General features: G+C 38.0%; 1 protein-coding gene across 1 annotated transcript in view; it reads right to left on the minus strand.

The window, feature by feature from the left end:
- bmal1a (basic helix-loop-helix ARNT like 1a) overlaps positions 1-23,224 on the minus strand; it is a 25,669-nt gene extending 2,445 nt beyond the window's left edge. Inside the window, exons 1-20 of the mRNA XM_077567835.1 lie at positions 23,087-23,224; positions 17,985-18,134; positions 16,214-16,277; positions 15,009-15,156; positions 14,698-14,718; positions 14,494-14,526; positions 12,959-12,988; positions 10,501-10,658; positions 8,856-8,935; positions 8,401-8,493; positions 8,030-8,147; positions 7,208-7,357; positions 5,219-5,465; positions 4,099-4,205; positions 3,607-3,757; positions 3,440-3,519; positions 3,233-3,344; positions 2,971-3,064; positions 2,714-2,807; positions 1-1,522 (exon numbers count right to left, since the gene is read on the minus strand). The exon at positions 1-1,522 is cut by the window's left edge and continues 2,445 nt beyond it. Of these exons, the coding sequence (XP_077423961.1) occupies positions 1,365-1,522; positions 2,714-2,807; positions 2,971-3,064; positions 3,233-3,344; positions 3,440-3,519; positions 3,607-3,757; positions 4,099-4,205; positions 5,219-5,465; positions 7,208-7,357; positions 8,030-8,147; positions 8,401-8,493; positions 8,856-8,935; positions 10,501-10,658; positions 12,959-12,988; positions 14,494-14,526; positions 14,698-14,718; positions 15,009-15,156; positions 16,214-16,259 (1,920 nt within the window). The 5' untranslated portion in view covers positions 16,260-16,277; positions 17,985-18,134; positions 23,087-23,224 and the 3' untranslated portion in view covers positions 1-1,364. The remainder of the gene's footprint in view (positions 1,523-2,713; positions 2,808-2,970; positions 3,065-3,232; positions 3,345-3,439; positions 3,520-3,606; positions 3,758-4,098; positions 4,206-5,218; positions 5,466-7,207; positions 7,358-8,029; positions 8,148-8,400; positions 8,494-8,855; positions 8,936-10,500; positions 10,659-12,958; positions 12,989-14,493; positions 14,527-14,697; positions 14,719-15,008; positions 15,157-16,213; positions 16,278-17,984; positions 18,135-23,086) is intronic.
- Between the last annotated feature and the right edge of the window lie 1,823 nt (positions 23,225-25,047).

The following is a 25,047-nucleotide window of genomic DNA, read 5'->3' on the forward strand; positions in this document are numbered from 1 at the left end:
AAAAAAATATATATATACTTACGAAAATAAAGTGATACTGTTAGGGGAAAAGACACAAAAAAAGCAGTAATAATAATATAATGAATTTCAACTTTGTTCTCATAATATTATTAAAAAATAACTTAATAAAAACGTAGAATACATTTTTTCTCAGAAAATAACTTTATACTTTAACATTACCTTTTTCGACCACAAAGAACAAAAATAGCTAAATTAATAATCGTACATCTTCTTTTTAGTGTGGCCCTAACACTCATTTGTTGATAGATGTGCCCTGGCTATTAAAAAATAAATAAATAAAAAAATAAAATAAAAAAAATTGTGGGGTGCCGGGTGAGTGTCTGCATTTTAGGGTTCAGATTTACAGTGTGTAGCCATCAGGTCTTTTATTAGTTTAGTGACTGACAACTCAGTCAACAACTTTAATGTCCGAGTTTGATGCTAATTAGCTTGCCTGGACAAAGTGCAAATGTCAAACTGAATGATAGGAGCACTGTGTGTGTGTTTTTGGGCATTGCAAAGTGTGTGGTCTGAGTGTGGCCTTTAAACACAGCAGGTTACTGCTCTCGTCACGTCTGAACAATTTCTTTGCTTGTGGAAGAGTTACAGGAGGGCCACAATGTTTTTTTTCCTTCACCATCAGGATCGGCAGCTAAAATGTGCACGAGAGAAACACGGTTGAGCTTCAAAAGGTCCACTAAGTACAACTTTTTAGATGTTTTGTTGTTGTTTTTTTAACGAGCCCAGACGTAATCCGCAATTGACCAAGTGGACGTTCTAGTAGGAAACAAGAGACAGATGTTTTTTTCGGATATACGCACAACTGGAATACACCTTCATGTGGAATTGTTGGGAGTCAAGTGTCTCCATAGCAACGCTCATCCAGAGGTTAAGTGTTGTGACCATTTTCCCATGTCAACCAAAACACCACATTGTACACTCGATGACTAATATCGCTTCAAAGCGCTGATCATTTCCGAGTTTGGTGTTGCTTGTGGCCCAGCAGCTGATTGAGAGGCCCAGAGCCAGTTCTAGAAAGAAGCCTGTCCGTCAGCAGACACATCACTGCTAGCCTAACTTCACTGCTCTATTTAGAGAAAAGTCCAAGTGTGGAAGTAACTGCCACTGCAAAAGTGCTCATTCTTTACATCTTTTGGTTTCACCTTGAAGCACTTATGTTGAAAATCTCCATTTCTGTTTCATTCTGAATGACACGTTTGCAGTGTAGTTGGCAACAGAGTGCAGGAAACAGCAAAGAATATTGAACAGGAAAGCCATGTCATCTTGACTCAACTCTCTCTACCAGCGGCTCTGGTGCTGTGAGGGGTCTCTCTCGCTCTCTTTCTCGCTCTCTCACATCTTCCTCACAAAGGCCAGGGCAGATCGCTGAAGTCCACGGGGCCACCCAAGCCAGCATCCGCCTCCAGAAGGGACATGATGACAGCCATGGCCGCCTCGTCATTGCTGGGGCTGCTGGAGCCGGGATCATCCATGATGTCGATACTCAGGTGGGAGTTGTCGCCTGAATTGAGGGATACCAAAAGACAATTAGTCCAACTGAATGTGTACGCGTTTAAATGGCAAGTCAACCCAAAAATATGCTTTACAATAATATATTGGATGTGATCACACTAGTCTTAACACAGTATTCTGATTAATATTATGTCTGAGGAATTTGAATTAAAGTGGAAGTCAACCGCCCCAAAAATTCTTGACAATAATATGTTTAATGCAGCCTCACTAATCTATATATGGTATTGTGGTTAATATTGCGTTAGTGGAGAATGAGTTAAGCAGCAAAATCCAGCAGTTTTTATCAATATCAGAAGGCGGCCATTTTGCCACTTGCTGTCAAGTGAAAATAACATCACAGTTGCTCAGGTCTCAGGTAACAACCAATCAAAGCTCAGCTTCAGAAACAGGTGAGTTGTGATTGGTCGTTGCCTGAGCCCTGAGCAACTGCGATGTCATCTTCAGTCGACAGCAAGTGGCAAAAGGGCCGCCCCCTAGCTTTTGCTTCATAACTCATATTCCATAAATGTAATATTAATCAGAATGTTCATGTTTAGACTAGTGAGGTCATATATAACATATTATTGTCAAGAAATGTTTAAGGTTCGCTTCCCCTTTAAGCAGCAAAATCCAGCCATTTTTTTCCAATTTGCTGTCAATTGAAAATGTCATCACAGTTGCTCAGGGCACAGGAAACAACCAATCACAGCTCAGATTTAGATAACAGAGAGGTTATCTAAGAAAAAAAATCTTAATTGCAATCTCAGGGTGCCGCCATGTTGGGCAATTAACATCACAATGACACCGTCACACGTTGAATATGTATCACCATATGACCAAACCCAAAAAACAGGTTAGCGGACTTCCTGTGTATGCTGCGATAACTATCAAATAATAAATAACTATGGATTGATGACATAACAGTTTGAACAAAATGTTAGAGAAGGTTTGGATTCAAACCCCCGAGATTGATTGTTTATTTCTTATTCCGCAAACACACTGTTCAACAAAATACTCTGCATTGACGACAAACGGGCAGCTGTCCCGCCAGCTTAAACCTAGAAATGGATATCTGGTGTGAAAGCTTCTGTCCATTTGAGTCCGTGACCCCACCCTAAACCCTCCCAGTTTTTGCTGGGCGCCTGTTGCAATGGAAACGCAACAGAAGCTGTGTCGTGTGGTGCTAGCGTGAAAGACTCACTCATGATGGACTGGTTGGAGTAGGGGTACCCGACAGAATCAGGCCCAGGAAGGATCCCAGTGCTGGCCAGCTCAGGTGTCCCTCCATTGTGAATCTATCAACATGACACAATTTATCGGTTACTCCAAGTGAAAATCTGTTGAAATCTGATGAGAGAACATTCGGTTCTCAATATCACAGTGCCCAAAATGCAATGTTTTTAGGTGAAAATGTTACCAAAAATAAATGAATTCATTTAAAAAAAGGTTGTGTGTTACCTTCTTTCCCCCAGGAGAGCAGGTGTCCGGTGGAGGGGTACTGGTGATGTTCAACGGGCTAGAACCGCAGCTGGATGGGGAGGAGCCTCGGATCCTACAATCAAAAACAGGGAATGACTTGCCAATAGGAAGAAAACACAAAAATGAATATCAAAAGAGCAAATAAAGCTTCTCATACACCACATAAGCCGTCTGCCTCCTCCTCATTATGAATTCCCATTTAGGATGCAATACAAATGTTACAACAGCAATATGCTCTTACTTTTGGATCTCCATCACTTCCTCTGCGATCATCCTTCCAATTTTTCCAGCTCCTGCTCTAGTGCCACCAGGAATGCCAGGCACCGTCTGCAATGCCCGTCTTCCTCCACCTACTGTTCAACAGCGACCCAGAAGAGGAGGGTTTTAACAAGTCGACAGTAGCAACCGTTGCCTGTTTATATAATGCCAGACAGCATTTTCAGCTTACCCTCCGAAGGGAGAACACTGTCCATACTCTGTGGGGAGGCAGCAGATTGACTGTAATCTGTTCCTTCCACCACGGGACACCTAGAGAGAGAAAGAGAGAGAACCATGTGGAAATTATCCGTTTCACAAGACTTTCTGATATCCTGTCTAATGTCCTCTGCCACTTACGACACAATGGTGTTAGTGGAGACAATATATTCCACCTCCTTGGTCCAGGGGTTCATAAAGCTGAACCATCGACTCCTTAGTGTGATGAAAGAACCATCTTTGATCTTGAATTTGTAAGAGTTGGTGCTAATCTTCTCTCTCATCTGCAGCACTATAACAGTAAATAGAATAAATAAATGAATTTATTTGTGGGACCTCAGCTTTCTCTTTGTTGTTTTAGTCACTGTTGCACAACACTGGTACATGCACTACTCTGATAAATAAGTACACTACAACAGATTTGTTATCACCCCTTTGACTCAAAGGTTGGGAATCACTGCATCATCGGTCTTGTGTGTAAAATTTTGAGGGGGAAAATAATAATAATAGCTGTTATATAACAAGATGTGGGAAAAGTAAAACACTGAATACTTTTTTGATCAAAAGTTACCAAGGTGTTAAAACTTTTGACAGTTGATTACTTGATTTGAGTTAATCCGATTTTTCAAATACCTTGTCTGTGGCACTCTGCCAAATGGCCGATATCATCCTGGTGGAAATACTCATAGAAGGAAGTTCCTAGCAGCTCCTGGGGTAGGTAGGCTAGAATGGCCGTTGCTCTTTAAAAAAAAAAAAGAGAGAGAGAGAGAGAGAGAGCGAGAGAGAGAAAAGAATGTAGACTTTATGTAGTACTCACAGCTAATTTTAAAATGTACAGTATAATCACAAAAACAGTCATAAATCCCCATATGTTTATTGCAATGAATGTCGCTTCGCACTTTGTATTTTGTAATGTTTGTTTGTTTGTATCATTTTTCATTTGTTATTTATAAAATGTTATGCCTTTATTTTTTTAGTCCATCTTTGGCTCATTTGTTTTCAATTCATGATGTTACTTGTCAAATGTTGTACATTAAGAAATAATTGCTCAACTGAATTTTTTTTATTTTTTTTTAGAGGTTATTGTTAAATAAATTAACATTTATTACCACAAACAACTGAACAAATGTACCGAAAAATTGGTACTGGTGAGTACTTGGTAGCAATTCCCAGGTACCGAGAATCGGAACTGAACCGGTACAAATGTGAAAGGAACCCATCCATATCGTTGAACATGCCTGCAGGGATAAACTTGGCCAGTAGCCTGCATGACTCGTCTTAGCTTCCTCAACCAAAGCTTCCACAGACTAATTTACACTTTTGAAGAAAAAGTTGGGGTACGTCTTGCAACACATCCCCAAACAAAACAGGTTTAAAGATCAATCAGGAAATTGTGTTTTGAAAGTGGTGACAAATCAAATATTAAAGATACTGAACACCAAAAAATTGATTCTGAATAGCTACTGCCACCTGTGGCCGAAAAATTAAAATGCATTTTCCCTTCTTCACGTACACAAAGCGCAGATGACATCACATCTGCAGACAGGGGGCGGGAAATTCAAACCTGAGGCCAGAGGCTTACAGGAGTTCCCATTATGAAAAGTTAAGGTGTTAATCTACTAATTACGAATGTTTCAGTCATAAATAGTCAAATAAAAAGGCTATTGTAAAGATATCTTTGGGCCAACTGTTACAAAGTACATCTTGAAGATTGCAAAAGTTTGATCTGATAATTTGCATAGCTTTGCCTTACCTCTGGTCAACGAAGACAAATTTGCCGTCAATAGCATGCCGTGAAACATACTCGGTGGGCTTCACCCTGATGTCTGCCAAGCTGGGCTGGGGGACAATATGCGGGTGTAGTCGACCAATGGCTACCAGGCAGCTCAAGTTGCAGCCTTCGTTATCAGGCTCATTGTCTTCGTCAAGACCCATCTTTGTGGGCGGCCAACTTTTTAGGTATCCCGTGCTATGGATCGTGCAGAAGCTCTTGCGATCAGCTGTAATAAGAATATAAGAGTTAAAATTTAAAAAATTTCAATTCGAGAGCAGCGTCACAAATGAATGTGAATTCAATAGGAGATGAGCTGGCAGAGTGATTTCAGAGTGCTCAGAGTTCAAAGTACCTCATGAACCAATCAGCAGGAAAAACAATCTTGTTACTTTCTAGTAGACCGCTTGCTACAAAAGCACTTAATTCCAAATTTGGGCAAGCTTGTGTGTTCCAAATTATGTGCTTCTATGAATTTATAATCTATGCAAATTGCGCTGAGCATAATTTTCAAGTCATAAACTGTACGAGAATGATTTGAATGTTTTTAAACAAACCTCCCACTTTTGTCAAAAATAATAATGTAGTTTTTGTTAAAACACTTCAGCAACAGTAGTTCAACATTTACACTCAATGGGCTACATTCAGCATTAGATATTATTTACCACAATATAAAATGAAAACATTTGTAATAATTTAAAAAATAAATCACTTCTGAATAGTTTATTTACGTATATACTCTACTAGAGAAGCTAATTGTGAAAATAGAGATAAAACAAAACTAGTTAAACATTTATTGTTAAAATCTCAAGTCAGAATTCAATGTTAGCACTCCCAGTGGAAAAGAGTGCAAACAAACAACAGTGCTGATATTTTGCAGTGAGGAAAGTAAGTATTTGAACACCCTACGATTTTGCAAGTTCACCCACTTTGAAATTATGGAGGGGTCTGAATTTTTCCCCATAGGTGCCATGTCTAGTGTAAGAGACACAATCTAAAATAAAAAATACGGAAATCACATTGTATGATTTTTAAAGAATTTATTTGTATGTTAGTGCTGTAAATAAGGATTTTTTTAAAATAAATTTTAGATTGTGTCTCTCACAGTGGACATCAATCAGCCTATGAGGAAAATTTCAGACCCCTCCATAATTTCTAAGTGGGTGAACTTGCAAAATCGCAGTGTGGTCAAATACTTATTAACCTCACTGTATAATAATGATGTTAATCATTTTTAATTCCTTAAATATTAGAGAATGTAGAACGCAAAACATGCACAGAAAAAAATAAATCAAAAGCCAAGAATGAGCATGAGTTGTTCAAGTAGAAAGGAATAACTATAGTACAGCAAAAAGGCATTTTTGTAGTTAAAATAAAATAAAATTCATGAAATTTATATTGGAAGAGACAGAAAATATACAAGCTATTTTGGTAAGATTTGTGCGTCAAACATCCATAAACTACAATTGGAGCACAAGATTGTGCATATGCGCTGTTAGTAAATGTGGCCCACCATCTTTGCAGTTTCATGGTACTAAATGCTACAGTAAATTACACTAGGTTAATCATGGACAGTTAGCAATTACTATTGTCGAACTAATCATATGCAATGCTATAAAAAACAATTGCATTAAGATCAGGGTTTCCATGTAACACTGGACTACATTTCTTTTATATTTGTATCTTTCCAGAAAATGGACGGATGTATAATTAAATAGATATACACTTAAAGAGGCCAACTTCCTTTGTTGTGTAATACCCATGTGCTAAGTGAAGCGTGAGTCCTGGTCATAACAAGGATGTGGCATTTTAAAAATAGAAAGAGGGACAATAATTTTCACAAGGTGGCAGCTAAAATTAGTGTATATCAAAATTATGACGACAAAGGAAAAAGATTAACTAGAAATAAAACAATTGCAATAAATCCCATGGCAGCATATCAAGTACAGGGAATTGATTGCGAAACACTACCTTTTTTCTTTGAGCAGGTTGAGGGAAAGTCTTTATCCTCTACTTTGACAGATGGCCTGTTGCACTTCATTCTACAGAAAAATGACCGTCTGGCACCAGAGCAAAGTCTAGATGGCCCTGGTGTGATGTCTGTTTTCACCGGAAGACCAGCTGCAAAAAAATATAAAAAAATAAAAGTTTAGAAACTAAAAGCCAGATGAGCATTAAACATTTTTTGATGCTACAGCAAACAAAATTATTCAGAAATATATGGGCATATACACATACATACATATTTATATACATGCATACATACCTACATAAACATACTGTATATATACACATGTACATATCTACAAAAATATACTGTATATACATGTACACACATACTTTATATATTATGGTTTCGAAAAATAAATGGTTACACGTCACAGTTTGCGAGTTAAAATGTGTGTTTTTTGGCGAGTCATATGGACACATTGAAAAGCAAAACTATAAGCGGGTGCGCAACGCGCTTATGCAGGGATTAAAGAACTATGGAATTCCTTCATGGAAAAAAAAGAGAAAAAAAAACAGGCGTGTGCGCTTTTTCATGTGGAATATGTTGTTTGCGCACTGTTACAAGCACTGTTGTTGCTAACAAACAGGCACTGTACCATTGACAAAGGAAGTAAACGGCGAGACACCACTAACGCCAGCATCACATATATTACTCGATGCAAGCGGCTAAAAGTTTGCTGTATGTTTGATATTCGCTTAATGTTCAGTATACACGGCACGCTGATATTCCGCATCATAGCTACATTAACGATTATATCCAGAGGTGCTCAAATAATGGCTTACTTTTAGCATCAATAAGCCTCTCTCGTGGGGCTGTATCAGAAGAAGACAGCTGTTCTTTGACCTTGGCGATGTCCTTAGGATGTAGGTAGTCAAAGAGACTCTGACCTATGAGGTCGTTCTGAAAAAAGAAAGCAATAGGTAAATGTCATTTGTGTCACTTGGTTATTACACCAAATCACACTACATGTCTTACAATGTGTTTCTGTAGCATTATTGAGTAGGTTTATACATAGACTACTAAGAGTGACAATGTCAAACACAAACAAACAAGTGAGAATTATTTTGTACTTGTAGAGGTTGACAAGATACATCGCAAGCTTTATAACATCACAAGTATTTTATTTGGTATATTGTACATATTCAATGCATACCTGGCTGTAGTTAAGAATCTTGTAAACAGATTCCGAAACAAAAAGAATCTTTCCTCGATCACATCCAACCACAAACAGGAAACCATCAGAAGCCTGCATTATGAAACAGATACTACAGCATATCAATTTTGGAAACAGTTCAACATACAGTGCTAAACAAATGAGTACAGAAACAGATTGTTTTCCCTCAATAAATTATTTATCTTCCTTTAAGGGTTAATATTTTCTATGGCATAAAACAACAGATTACTCCCAACTGTGGGCCACTGATTGCAAAAGGGATGTCAACATGCACACACAAAAATTCAGATTTTCTTTCAAACAAATTCATTATAGTCTTGCAATGTTGAAAATGAGTAATAGTTTCATGATGTATTATACACTTTTTTCAGACTTTCCAGTGGTCTTTCTACAGTTCCTGAAAGTTTGAGGTTTCACGACTGTGTAGCACTCACCCTTAGTATCAAATGTTTCAGCTCATCGTCTGAAAGGAAGGAAGGTTTGTAGTTGGCCTCTGTATATGGATTTGCGGCTCCTGCACGCAAGAGTAAACAATGTTATTACAAACCAGGAATCATTTAAAACATTTCTATTGAATATACTTTCTCTACCTGGCCATGTACCCGGTAGTTTCATTTTTGATACTTTATTGCAATTTAATTAACACTAGTAGTCGCAACGACGTGATGATTGATTAGGAGCGAGGGGAAAAGATTGATCAAAAGTTGATGTCTTGGGTGACTGATCCGACTAAAACAATAACTGTTGAAAAGAAGGACCAATGGCTATGTGCTCATATTTTGACATCAAACGTCATCCAAAAGTTGTTTTAAAATAAATTTCGAAAATTGTTAAACTTGTAAAAAATAATAATAATAATAAGTTTGGTGTTTTGACATTTTGGAAACTGATTTAAAAATAATGGAATAATAGTATGCAATAATTTGTTAACATTTACAATACTCATTGCTTACTGCAGATTAGTCTTAAGTAGGGATGCACAATAAATATTGACATGATAATTAGTGGGCCAATATTAGGAATTATGATTTCATATTGGTAAATCCAATAACATTAAAAAAAAATCCAAGAATGAAGATGAGAATCCATAAGCCATACTTTGCTCTCGGTACGTTTGGTTGGAGAAATCATGCACTCCTATCAGTTGAATTTGGCCGTTGTAAAATCTCTTCCTCTGAGCTTGCTCACCATCACTCACAACAAACATGGCGTTGATCATGTGGGAGTCTTCATTGAGCAAATCAATCGCTCCTTTCTTAAAAGTGCATTGTGCTCACATTAAACAAACATGGAATCGATCATGTGATATTATTTGACTGTTTTCCCAGGAAGACATTTTCATGCTATTTGCACCAAATATATCAGCCATTTAAAACATCACCATCACTATGAGTGTTTTGAAAGCCTCCACTGATAAAGAAACTGCCCCGAAACCAGCCACTAAGAAAAATTTGGGGCTTGTTCCCATCGCTGCTGCATTTGAAAAGTGCAAACATTTTCTTTGCCAGAGATGACCCAACGGCTAAACGATCTGTGATTTCATCATGGAAATAAAGGGGGCTTGTTGACCAACCCTTTACTTTTGTTGAGGTCACTGGCTTTTGTCGTCTAATAAACCACTTGCTGCTATCATTTGTACTTTCGAGACGCTGCTATTTTGTGTATGTATGTTTGCCAGCAAAATACAATGTGATGTACCATTCCATACACTGATAGATGAAAATATGTACAGTACATAAGCTGCACTGCTTATTTATGGACGTGATGTCATCTGACCACGTGGCTGGATGACAACTTCAAACTAAAAACAAACTTTAAATTATAAGGACATCTGTTTTTTTTATTTTATTGTTATAATAGTGATGTAATATTTGAGTATTTTTTTCCACCAGGTGTGTACAAACTTTAAACTCTTAATTAAAAATAATAATAAATTAGTGGTTTTGTCTTGAGCAACAGGGATGTATCGTATCAATTTAGAAAATATACACATATGTATATAATGCAATGCGTTTAAGGCAGTTATTTATTTGTATATTATACAACAATCAGTAGTAAGTGATTGTAGTCCATTCTAACCTCTGAGTGTCTTCATGTGCTGAACAGCCATGCGAAGAACTGTGAGCTTGTCCAGTTTACGGGACATAGCATTACAAGTGGGCACCAGTGATGCCAGCTCATCAATAAAGCTGTTCATCTTGTCCCTTCGCCGTTTCTCAATCTGGCTGTGAGCCTCTCTGTGAAGAAGCATAGAGGAAATTTAAGCATTAACACGTGATCAACATTTCTGCCTATTTTCCAACAGTCACTGAAACATAATTTATGTTTGTGCATTTTGTCAATTTGAAATTATGTTTTTAACTCTTTGACTGCCAAAAAACGTTAAATGACGTTTAGTAAAAACCTACGGAGGGCCGCCAAGGATGTTAAAAGACGTTCTCCAATTTTTTTTATTTTTTGGGGGGGAAACAGGTGGAGGAAAGCCTTGGCCAGCTGTGGTGAAAGTTTCAAGCAGATTTAGTTCGCCTAATGACTATTTTTGGCCCCTAAATGGCAGGAATTACTCTCTTTTGACAAGATTGGGTAGACGTCAGTAGAAGACGTGAGGCGGAGCTAGAGGGGACAATGGCTGGGGAAGGGAAGAGAACATGGCGACCGGTTGCAAGCAGCTCACGCTTGAGCAGTTTTTTTCAAAGACGAAAAGCATCGACCAACGCTAAAGAGCACATTGATATCGATGATGATGGTGGTGACTCCGAGGTTGGAAGTATTGACGCGGCAGTAGAAGACGTGAGGCGGAGCTAGATGGCTGAAGAAGCGAACAATGGCGACCGGTTGCAAGCAGCTCACACTTGGGAATTCCGAGGTTGACGCTGAAGTTGCAAGCGTTGACGCGGCGGCTATGACGACGTCATAAAGGTTCACCGGCTAGCGATGCTAACACCGGAATACGCGGAGCACAACCGAGCACGCTCAGGCGGACGTTCAATCGGACGACGAAGAGTGCCCCGAGTCCAATGCATATTCATCGGAGTAGTGGGTACAGTCTGCTACTTGCTATTCCCCGGAAAAAAAGGCCGTCAAGAAAGTGTAACGTCTGCACGCGAAAGGAGCCATCGCAAGTGAAACTAGTCTGTTGTGCAAATCCTGCTGCGTCTCCTTGCACGCATGGGAGCGTTACAAAAAGAAAAACTGTATTTGAAACATCCACATAATTGTAAATAGTACCACAGTTGCACACATTTGTAAATAGTTTGCGAAATTGTTTTGTCAAATTGTTACACTGTTGAATGGAAATAAACGTATTTTGCAACCAAAAAACACTTTTTCATTGTTGGTGATAGCGTTTTACAGAAGTAAAGCACTATTTAGGTGTTTGTGGCATCATTCATGGACAAAAAGAAGTGTACAATTCACTAGAGTGCATGAAATAACATCGTTTCACAAAAAGCTTTTTCTCCGATTTTTGTTTCAAAACAGAGCATTTCGGTGAAACTAACCATTTTCTATTGTTGATTACTGAAGAACGGAATAAGGTAGAAACAAACTTTTTTTTCTGATGAAAGATGAGAGTTCAATCTTTCATTTGGTAGTATGTGTGTTTCCATAGTCCAAACACAACATTTTCTGTGGACCTTGAAAGATCAGTCAAAATGCTTAAATCGGCTGGCACTGGCGACATCCCGTTTCTGAAAACGTCTGGCAGTCAAAGAGTTAATAGAGGGATGGCAATTAAAAGACACTAACCATTACCAAATTTTTCGGACTGTAAGTCACACTTTTTTTTTTTAAATAGTTTGGCTGGTCCTGCGACTTATACTGATGTGCGACTTGTATACATAAAGGTTTTCCAAACTTTTGAAAATGTTTATTGGTGGTTCCCCTTTCAAAACAAAGGATTTAATCATAGCTCTATGTTTCTGATGGGCATCCAGTGATAATGTCAGGAAGTGGATACGTTTCAAACAAACCCACCAGGCTAAGCGTCTCAACTTGTACTGCCTGACACACAAACTGTGGTCTCCTTTTTTGGGGCACGCTGAATAACCAAACAGCACATTTGAAAAATGTTTTTGAATAATCATAGTGATGCAATGCGTGCTCGGAGTGCATTTTCTAACATATCCACACTTATGGAATATGCATTTTGCGTGAAAGTCCAAGCTTTTCTGTTCTTGGTCTTACACTTTCCAAAAAATGTGACATACTCGATGATGGATTTTTCGACTGGTGTGACTTAAACTATCTTACAATCCGAAAAATACAGCAGTCTTAACGACCTAAAAAGAATGACAAAAGTAGGAATGTGAAATGTATCTCTCAGTCTGATTTCATATTCAAGACCTGAGAAACATACCTTTAACATTACCATGATCACCTGTTCAATCTTTAATTTCAGCATTACACTCACATCTTTCCAGAGCTCTACTCTCCTGATTAATGACTCTTAAACACATCGTCTCTAATCAGGCAAAACGACAATTTATGTGGGCGGAAAAGCAACACACAACAACAGAGAAAAAAAAAAGTTATATACCTGGCATTCTTTATTCGGCCAGGATGGTCACTGAGAAAAGAAAAATATGTGCAGTGAATACAAGGTCACAAATATTCTTCAAGAGTTGACGTTCCTGGCCAAATTATATATTTTGACAGTACAAATTAGGGCTGAACAATTTTTGATCATTATCACGATTCCAGAAAACCTAATAACGTGATTGTCAAAGCTGTTTTTTCTTTGCAGCAGCAGCAGTCCTGACTGACCTAGATTCTGGTGTATCAACTATCTCACACATAAATGCTGTCTCCCTTCTCTTCCGCCAAGGTCACCAATCTGAAGCAACATGAAACTCATGGCAGGTCATGCAAACCAACCAGCACCGAGCTGCTGCTTGCTAACTGGGGAATACTTTGCAGTGACACGCACCACACCGAGGCACAAGCTACGAGCTGCGCCTGCTAATTGGCACAGCTAAACACCATTCTCCCGCAGTGCAGAGCCTCTCTCCAAAGTAATTAATCATCACCTACGTGGCGGCAAATAAGATTCATTTGTAATAAGCATTATCGCTAAAGGCAAGCGAGGAGTAGAATCACGGACAGAGGGAGGACAAAAGGGCAATGTTAATTGCTAAGCTAGTATTGTGTAAGCAACATACACCAGAAAAAAACGCTTTGGTGTACAGTACATTTTTTACAGAAGTCAAATCAGCAAATTAGCAGGTAAATTAATAAATATCTAGAGCAGGGTTGTGCAATCCCAGGTCCTCTAGGGTCGGAACCCTGCAGGTTTTAGTTAGTTTGTGTTTGTTGAATGTTTCGATGGGAATGAATAGGATTTTTTTGTTGTGCAAAATGTGACATTTTGGGAAAACTGTAAAATGTTGAAATGAGAAAAATAGTACTCCACAAGGCATGAATCTTTGGAATATGGTGAAGTTGGAATAATGAGAATCGGTTACGAAATGGGGAAGTAGAAGCATGTCCCAATTTGTTTTTTTTTTTTAATTGTTTATTTATTTTAAAGTTAGTGGTTTAGAATAATGTGTACACAACCATCTTTGCACTGTCTGCCCAACAAATAGACCCCCTCCCATAACTAAGAGGCAAAGTTACTTAATTACAGGAAAAATGGGAGCTACAATATGTAATTGGCTCAGGTCAGAGAAATTAAACAAATTAAGGAGTCCATTTGAACTCTTGTTACCAACTCTCTCACTATAAAAATTTGAAAAATTGCATGTCCTAGGTTCTCTGAGCAGTAGTGAAGATTATCTTACAACGTGTGGCAACGCCACCTTGTATAAAAAGGCCTCCACCTAATATAATATATACAAATATACCCTATGTGCACTTGATAAATAAACACCCCTGGCCAATATACTGTGAGAGGAAGTACGGTATGTGAGCGTGCTGCACATTCACCTGCTCTAGGCTAAGCAAATGATTCGTTGACTAATACTGCCACATCACAAGTCAACAATTCCTATGTATTTTAAGTACAGACCCTACATTTTTTTTTTCAGAAATGTATTACTGAATGTAACATTTTATGCAATGACGGCATCTTACCTTCCCAGTTTATCTTTGTCTGGGTCCATATCACTAATGAGGAGGAGAGACAATACCAATTTTAGGAACATTCAAATAAAATGCAAAAGTGCAGGAAAGCTTGGTATATATTTTTTTCACTCAGTACAGTAAGTTTACGTTTATAAAGAATCCACTGAATCTAATATATTCAATGCATTGTGATTGCTGAATGTTTGAACTTACTCAAATGAGAAGCCATCGATCCTGCAAAGAAACACAAATTGATAGGTCAGTTCTTATTGTGTATTCATGTTTACAGACCTTCAATTTTCTTCACACAATTATGCTGCAAATGCTAATAATTTTTTCACAAAAAAAATCAATTGGAAAAAAAGCATGTAGAGTTTGTCATTCAATTATTTCTTGTTGCGAAAACTATGCACCAGGGAATAAAGTGTAAGTCCGCCACTACGTATGCATGTATATTATACATACACTTTTGTTTTCTCTTTACGTTTTCTTTCTTTCTTCGTTGTTGTTCCTTCTTTACTCACTGATATTCTGTGGTGCTGCCCTTCCTCTTCCGAGTGTAGTCCATGCCAGGAGTGCTGATAGAGCTGGAAATGAGGTCGGTAGAGCTGGGGGACATGAAGTCAGTCATTGTAGAGGAGATGTCCATCCTTTGGTCTGCCATCAGGTCATCTGACAGAAAAAAGCACAATTGCTGATATGGCACCACAGCTGAGGAAAACATGTAGGCATTAATACGTCTGATGAGATTGTAGAAAATCTGTTGCTCAAGACAGTACACCATAAAACTCCACTTTTAATATGTATTTTGCCGTTACGGAATGCACCCTAACTTTTGTTTTTAGCAGATAGGAATGCTACACTGCAAAATTTTATACTCTTATGATCAAATAAAAACAACACGTTCCTCAAGATGTAGACCGTTTGTTTAGCGGCCTATGATTCTCCAAGTACGCTCAATCAGACGAGTAATGACATGGCAGATGCAGTGATTTAGTTGCCAACATGCTTAACAATGACATTAGAAAGTAAGGATTATTTTTAAATAATTATTATTAAACTGGTAGATCATTATTCTAATAACAGTCTGTGTAAATCTGGTTTGTCGTCATTTCAATCCCAATCAATGTAGACTCTTCATTTAAATCACGAATAAAAACAAATCAAGAATAAAAATTTAAAAAACAGTCTGCTTACGCTGTACTAAAACACACAAGCGTAAAACCGGCCAAGTCTAAGTTAATACATTCTTAAAAGCTTATGTATGGAATTAACTGACAAAGAAGAAATGAAGGCCATTTTCGCTGTAAATATGCGGTTTTATTTTGCAAATATGTTTCAGTTATTTTTAAAAACTAAACAAATACTTTTTTTAAACGCTATTTTATCCAGTTTACAAAAACGTTTTTTTTCAATTTCAGTATTACTTAATTTATTCCTTTTCGTTAATTATACAAAAGTCCGGTATTGTGTCTCTTAAGTCTGTTAGAGCTACTAAACGCAGAAAATTCTATTTAGAATTGTGACTACCATCTGTTGACGAAAAATGAAACTGCACACACCCTTCTTCACGTACACAATGCTCACATTACGTCACATCTGGAGCGGGAGGGCAGGATATTCGAACCCAAATCCAGTCTGAAAACTATAGGCCAAAGGCTTGCAGGAGCACCCATTGTGAACAGCTAAAGTGTTAATCTACGAATTAGAAGATATTTCAGTGACTCACCACAGATGTTCATCACAGCCTCTGTGTTAAAATCATCTCCTTCCATCCACTCTTGAGCCCTCAACTGCAAGCAAACAAACAAACAAAGAGACAAAAATAAATAAACCGTCTGACTGCAACTATGCTTTGCATCTGAAAACGTACATGGAAAAATGCACGTAGTATAGAATTACATCATGTAGTCAGCTCTATTGTTTGTGGAATCAACAGGAAAATAATTCTTGCTAAGGGTGTTAAAGGGGATACTTGACTCACTGAGCCATTTTCAGCAGTAAAAAGTTAATATTTTGTCCAGAATGAATTTGATAACTTAATTTTGATTTTTCATGTACAATGCTTTAAAAAAAAAAAAATTCCACTTGCTGTCAACTGAAGATGACGTCACCTGTGCTGAGGAGGTCGGTAACGACCAATCACGACTCAGTTTGCTGACCAACTCCAGAAAACAAGTGTGGTGATTGTTTGTTCCCTACTTCCTCAGCACGCGTGTTGCCATCTTCAGTTGACAGCAAGTAAAAAAAATTAGTTTTTAAAGGTGTTAATTGTACATGAATAGTAATGAAGTTATCAAATTAATTATGGACAAAATATTAACTTTTAACAGCTGAAAATGGCTCAATCAGTCAAGTATCCTTTTTTAAAAAATAAATTCGGTGATTAATCGCAATATTACAGCGCGTAATATTCTCGTACTGATTCAATATGCGGCAACAACAAAATATGTAAAAAATAATAATAATAATAATAATAAACTATTTTCACGACTATAAGGCGCACTTTAAAAGTCTTAAATTTTCTCACAAATCAACGGTGCGCCCAATAGTGAGGTGCGCCTTTTGTGTGCACTAAAGGTGCAGCAATTAACCGGTTTTACGGTTAACCATGGTTTTTAAACGTCAAGATTAAATAACCGCAGCCGTTCAACAACACTGGTTATTTCCGCTCACGCCCCAGTGAGTGGACGTGGGGGAAAGGAGAGGCCGAAACAAGGCAGCGGCGAGCGAGGCGGAGGTCCCACGGGGCGCGACGGTCGGGCTTCTCGGCCGTCGCTGCCATCGCCGCCACCTGGAACCACCGGCACACCGCTTGCCGCTCCGTCGCCATCGACCAACCGCCATCCTTAACTATTTCTTCAGTTTGTTTGTACAGCATTAAATTAAAAAATATATATGCGCAATTATATTCTATGATTAAGTATAGATCATTTTATAACAGCTATGTTATGAAAAATAGGTGGCAGCCTATTGATCTTTCGCAAAAGCTCCGCCCCCCCTTAGTTACTGTTGCTAGTCCGTCAAGCTTGGTGACTGCGATGGCACAAGCCAAGACGAGGAGACTGTGTTGGTGATTTCTTTTGAAGCAATACCAGTGCAATATCCTCCAGATCGAGGCAAATGGGTTTACAATACGCTGTGGAGGGTTATATTCATAATATTAAATTATCCAGTGAAGGGGAAACTACAACTATTTAGGCAAAAGCATACAGGTCGCAAGCTAAATCTGAGAAACCCCATGACCTCTACCTCAGATGTAACCAGCACAGCATTGTGGACCAGTCGTGCTCTTGTACTGCCGGGTAAGTTTTCTTACTTATATTAGTCTAGTATTGTGAAAATATGAGGATTACTGTTAGGTCAGCAAGCTAGCTAAACCGGTCGTATGCAATGCTATATTAATCGAATGCATGGAACAAGAATTTTGGAAAATTAAGGTAAGTGATGAACCACAAAGTGTTTCTGATATGAGAGTGTGAAAGAGACATTTGAGTTACCTCGATAAGAAATAGGAACAGGTCCCCTTGACTGGCCGAGTACTATATAGAGCAGTGTGGTCGGCCTCAATCTTGTGTGGTCTCTGGTAGATAAGTAATGTGCTCCCAATCTGGTCTGATCCCTAAGTAACAGGTGAAGCAAGTGTAATTCTGGAAAAAAGATGAAAAGATCAGTGAGAATGAAATCAAAACCCTTCTATTTCAAAATAACAATGCTGGATTACAGACTGAATTTCAAGTGCAAGATACTTAAAGATGCTTTCCGGTATTGAAAATGTTGTTAAAGCTTTTTCTACATCATGCATGCCCCACCAATGCCCAGATGACTGCAAAGTGGCTTTATGACTGTGACTGCGCCTATGAGTTTTTATCTTCCCCTCAACTGTGGAGTGTTGCTGTGGAGGTTGATGTCACGCATGTCCCCTCAGCTATGTAGTGTGGTGTTAGCGAGCATATGACACAAGAGGGAAGGGAACGAGCAGAGCCCAAACTCCAGCTCAGCCTCAGACTTCAAGAAAACAAACAAAAAACGACACAGAGGCTGCTGTTGCGCTTTAGGGCAGAGGTGGCAATCCCCAGTAAAAACAAAAAAACAAAAAAAAAGACAGGAAATTCCATAATTCACCTTCAAAGTTCCATACAAGAAAAAGCACCATTACAATTTATCTATGTATGTCTATATTTCGGCCAGTTTCGCCTTTTTTCCCCAATATGTGTTTGCAATTAATCTAGACGTATTCTTTACATAAAATATCTTGACCATAATGCAAGACTGAATGCAGCTGGAATAACACAGAGAAACAGGGAGGGAGCCTAGTTACTGCTAGATAATGCATAGGATAAATAACATCACATCTTTGAGACAAAATCCCCTCTATTGTTTATAAAAAAAAAAAATTAAAAAAGAGAGAGAGAGAAAAAAAACTAAGAAAGTATTGTACAGTATGTTCAGAATTGAAAGGGGTGGGGATTTGAAAGGAATATAGTGACAAGAATGTTTAAGTACACGAAAAGTACTACTGTAGTAAGAAGCGTCAGACTGGCAGTTAAAGAAAGGCTGGATTATTAAATTTTACTAAAACAAGGATCTAGGCTAGGAAGAAGAAAACCACAGTGCCAGGCTCACAGAAAAGAACTAGTGCTGGAGTAAAAACTGGGTCAGCAAGGCCAGCCTCAATTTCCATCCCAAATCTATTCTTTCCTAAAATCACTGCGTCAACAAGTCATTAAGTTTCATTTTCCTGTTTTACAGTCGACACCCATTCAGAAAACCTGCAACAAGCCTATTCATGAACAAATGTTTCTTTCAGGCACAAAAAAACTTCCCACCTTCATTCAACTAAAACAGATGCAGATGTGAAATAAATGGTTAAATGGATTTTACAGCTTGCGATCCAAACCATATCCATTTAACCATTTAACACAATCTGCGGATTGGTGAAAAAAAACAACAACTTTCTATCTCCAGATTTTGACCCGAGTCTAATCAGTCCATAAAATTTGTTCCAAAACCATTACGGCTCATCACCGTACTTCTTTTCAAAATCCAATATGGCCTTCAAATTATTTGCTGAGTGGTTTACATCTGTACTTTAGCCTATATTAAATCTCACAAATTCTTCTTCAAACAGTGGATTATGATGATGCATTCACACACACCCTGTGGAGGTTGACACTTTTTTCTTTGGGTGTTTCTTCACAGCTCTCAAAATGTTTCTGTCATTTACCCTTGGCCGAGCTGTTCGACATCTGTTGCTCAGTACACCAGTAGTTTCTTTCTTTTTCATGACATTACAAATATACGCAACAAAAATATAAACACAACACCTTTGTTTTTAATCCCATTTTTCATGAGATTAACTCAAAGATCTAAATCTTTTTCCACACACACAATATCACCATTTCTCTCAAATATTGTTCACACACCCTAAATCTGTTATAGTGAGCACTTCTCCTTTGCCGAGATAATCCATCCCACCTCACAGGTGTGCCATAGACTGCCCACAATAAAAGGCCACTCTGAAAGATGCAGTTTTGACATTTCAGATCTGATTAATCTAAGCGAATAAACATGCATTCTTTACAACTGTGAAAACAACTGATATGTATTTTTATTGTATTTTGTGTTTGTTAAAACCACATTTTAAGATTGCGCCTGAGACTCTACGTAAATGGCTTATAATATCATGAATAAATGGGAATAATTTAAAACCTTTTTTACATTTTTACAAAAACATGTTGGGCCACCAGGGGGGTTCTCTAATCTCTAACACCAATAAGTAGGGCTGCCACTCCCATTCGACCCACAGTGCTTATGGCACCGTTGTCCGTGGACCAACACTATTAACAGTAGAAAAAGAGAAAATATCCATTACTCACACAGTTGAAGAAAAGACAGCTAACACAAGGAACAAAGGTGTTATTAATATGCTCTCGCCACACGTGTGAGTAACTCCAAATGATACTGGTAACACAAGAACTTTAATAATGGGCTTTAACGGTAATTTAGCTAAACTGGTCCAGTGGTTTGGGTGAGCACCAGGATTCAAATTAGACTAACTTTTTTTCTTTCTTTTTTTAACTATGAGTACAGTGACCCTTAGGCTGAAATTTTAGGGATGCAAGGGGCATACACTTTAAATCAACTTGTGTTAATGTTCACATTTTCAGTCCGTTTCACTATATTACCGATAAATGGGCTGAAGTGTAAAGTAAGAGTTTGTCAGCAACAAAGAAAAATTCAAGAATAACTGAAAAACAACCCCCCCAAAAATAATCAACAATTCACACGTGTGTGACTTGCACTCAAATTTTTTCCCGAACAATACAGGGTAAAAGAAATTGCACCATTTAACTATTACTGTCAGAAATCATTCAACGTCATGATGTGCTTTAATCTCACAAGTTTCAGCAAGCTCTCAGTTTTTTACCATTTTGAACAAGAATGAGGAATTTCAAATTGTGTTCACATTTTTAGATCCAAATACAGCTGTCATGGCTTCTCTGAGAAATACCATTGATATTCTAATCTAAAATATTCTGTGCAGAATTACAAGTAAATGTGGAAATAATTAGGTGCTAAACTATTTTTTCAGTTTGTACAGCAGTAAATTTTAAAAAAGCACAATTATTGCAAAATTAAAATGAGGCAATAAAATGTGATCAGAACAATGATAAAATGAAAGATTAAAGCAACTCTGTTGGTTTGGGCGATGAGATTCATATTTATATTAACAATCAAAAAAAATTACTGTTCTTTATTTGGCACACTTAGTGATCTGCTGCCTGTAAACATAGAAATGCATGTGGACATCATTCCAAGGGGCATTGTCCTTTTTTTTTTTATGATACTGAATATCATGTGACATGTACCATAAAAGTTGTTCAACAAAACAATCAGCCTCTAATAACATCAAGAGCTGCTGTTAACAATTTGACCATTTCATGTTGCAAAATGAAGTAACCAAAGTTTAACAAAAAAAGCTCTCAACAGTCAATATGATGCAGTGCAACTTTTACACCGCAGCCAACTATTTCCATACACCACCAATAAACTACGACTATTTATTTGCAAACATGAGGAAAGGAACTACTTTAAATCACTCGTTATGTTACATGTTGGCAGTTGTAATTATCTTGTTTTGTCTTTGTTCTGATGCCTGTAATCTCTTTAAACTGGTTTTGCTTGGTAGTACACATTTCCTAAAATATTCCAATCCTGCTCCGCATCTAAATAAATATTACTTCCAAGTGTGGCTCAAATAAAACTGACATCCAACCTATGATTTTTTTAAATGCCACCACTTCAACAAGACACAATATTTGGCCCATGTTGATATATCTGGTACTGTGTAGTTACCACAAACTTGAATGTGACCCAAATAAAACTGTGACTCGTGTTCTGCTCATTACATATGATATAACAATTTAATAGTGTGATTACAAAAAGTGTAGCTTGTGAGCTACAAGCAACACAAAGTTTTGTGCATATGATTTTTTTTTTATTATAACCAATTACTTATGGTACTGTTCTGCTGAGTCACAGGGACATTTCTCTGATCATGATGCCTTCCTGGCAAGATTGATGACAATGACGGTTGCTATTCTGGGTATTGGCAACAATGCCGACCGAACAACAGAGATCTTTCCTCCCCCCCAAAAAAGTTCACAAAATACCAAACAAAAACAAAACTTACCTACAGCGAAAATTATTAAACTGACTTTTCAAAGCATCGGCTATGAATGCATGACATGGGCTGTGATCACTAATTACAAGAAAAATGTGTAATTACAAGAAAAATGTGTAACAGCCCAAATGTAACAAAAAATCTGATCATGCAGGCTTCAAGTGGACGAATACAAGTGTAACACTAAAGCATAAATAAGCCTTGAAACATTTGGAATCGTGAGTCTCCTCCGAAGCCACTACAGTTACATATTAAAACCCAGAATTTATGAACATCATATGGAAACATCTGCAGAGAGAACCAACCGTGCTGGCGTCATATTTTCATAGCTAGTGCCAACCAACACTGTCGCGACTTTCATTACCAAATATGAGCCTGTCGTATCGAGGCATTTCGAGGTTAAGGGTGGGCTGCCACCACACCTCGCCCCGTGCTTTACGGAAATAGTTCATGTAGGCTCTTGAAGTTTTCGCAACAGAGACGATGCTGTCGAAGAAAACGTGCACTAGTTGCTCGCGAAGGCCTGTTTACAAAGCTAGCGTGTTAGCTTTAGGTAGCATTGTTCACCTGGTCGTTAGCACCGGACACGGCACTATTTAACAAACATACAGGCAGGGGTTACAAATTCCAGAGCTGCTTTTTAAGATTTGGTTAGCCATATAAACGTAAAGCCAACCTATGGTAATTTTGCGTTAATTTCGCCACGTTATAATTTATCCCAATAGACTAATAATAGCATTTGACTACTAGCCGCGGAACGCTCGCTGTCAAGAATTGGCCAGCGAGCTAATGTCCCTCCTTCCCAACGCTGGGAAAACATCGACGACATACATCATGGATGAACCCCGGAGAAGCAGAAAAGTCTTCGATATATAACACAGACACTACGCATGCTGGTTTTCATTTAATACTTACATTTGGTCCGCTAGGATTTGACTATCCATTGAAGGCCACTGGGTAATGTGTTATAGAAAGTAAAAGAACTGTGACATAAACGATTTTCAATCGGTGACCCAGTTTCTCTTCACCGTCATGCCTGTCGGACCACTAACCTAGTTTCCCAACCAATGGCAGTCGTGCTAGCACCATTGGTTCTCCTCTGGCCAATCAGAATGACGCAATAGGATGGTAAAAGATGACGAGCGTTGTAGTTGACCAATTACAGCCTTCAGTCAAACGGAATGCCGAGGCTACTTGCGTGTGTGCGTGGTGACCACTGCAAGACGAGTGAGGTTGACTCACGACGCGAGGTGGTGCTGTGGATCTGAAGACCTAGTTTGATGTATGTTGTCACGTAAGCTAGGGTGGGCCCGGGTGGCACACATGACTGTACTGTAACGTGACCCGTGTCATCAATGGGGAATTAAAAATAAACAAATACGACAAAGTGGAGTGGTTTGCAAATTTGGAATCACGTCTTTTGACAACACTTTCCCAACTTTTGAGGTCAAGCAAGAGGTGGTCAAAACTAGTACTGCAGCAGTAAAAAAATTCAAGTTTTCAGACAGACAGAATGCCATAATTGTTTGTTAGCTTTTCATCTCTTTTTGATCAATGCAATTTAAAGGAACACTTGACTCATTGAGCCATTTTCAACACACACACAAAAAAAAAATAGCCCACCGAGCACTTTTCGGTCTAAAATAAGTCTACAGTCTAAAAATAAAAGTTTTTTTTAGACGTCTAAGCTTAAACGTCTAATAGAAGTCTACGTCTACCCCTCCCCTCGTATATTCTTGGACGTTTAAATAACCGATATTAGACGTCTATTTATAGACGTCTTAAATTAGACGTTTATTTTTTATACTATTTGTATACGCCTCGTCTAATCTTAGAGATTTAAATATGATCGATGTTTGCTAGATGTTCACTTTTATACCAAATTTAAACTCCATTAGACGTCGTATAGATGTATGTTAAACATATTATTCACAACAAACCAATATTAAAGGAAATTAAAGTTGTCAAAATTGAATGTTAAATCAGGTTGTTTTAAAAAAGGGAAGAAATTTAACCTGTGATACTTACCTTGATGTAGTTTTAGAATGACAATTCACCTGACGTGTTTTTGGAACTTTTAATTAGTAACACCAATGTCATGCTTATTTTACCACTGGATATGAATACATCTCTTGGTGATAACATTAACCAAACTATCCTACTTAAATCTAAATCAATACATTGTTTTTCAAACATTATCACAAACATTTGAATGTGGAGATATATTTTAAATTTCTTTACACGTTTTTAAACATATTGCAATGAGAAAAAAACAACAACTATATTGCCAATATAATATAAACATATGTTTTGTTTTAAAATTAGGGTGGAAAAGTGGCTCAAAGTCTAATACACAAAATTACAAAAAATAGTTTAAAAAACAAATCCAGACACTGCCTCCCTGCGATGCATAAACCAAAACACAGAAGAAGAAGAAGAAGAAAAAATACACCAATTTCTAATTTCCCAGGACATGTCAAAAGTCTCCAGAATCTTTATTTGTCCACTGTTCACTCGCAGCTTTAATTGGCCTGTCTGGGGCGTTTCTGTGTGGAGACTCAACGTTTTACTTCCAGCCAAGCCATGGAGGCGAGCGAAAATCAGTGCCATTTGCAAATATAGCTGTGCTAACGTGTGCTTCTGATTGGTTGGCTGCTTTTACGCTCGATCCTGTTGCATGCTTCTTTGAACGTCAGTTTGAATGTTGTCTTTACAAACAGCAAAGAAAAACCTTTTGACCATACTGTATTCAAGGATTTTGTGTGGCTGCGTCTTCAGGGTGGATCATCTTAACAATTGGGTCTTGTTCCTGTCAATCAATCTGCCTTAAGGACGTCGTGAGTGCGAAAATCATACTTGCAACATTAGTCACTTCT

This window comes from Vanacampus margaritifer, chromosome 6, assembly GCF_051991255.1.
Source record: "Vanacampus margaritifer isolate UIUO_Vmar chromosome 6, RoL_Vmar_1.0, whole genome shotgun sequence".
Taxonomy (NCBI): Eukaryota; Metazoa; Chordata; class Actinopteri; order Syngnathiformes; family Syngnathidae; genus Vanacampus; species Vanacampus margaritifer.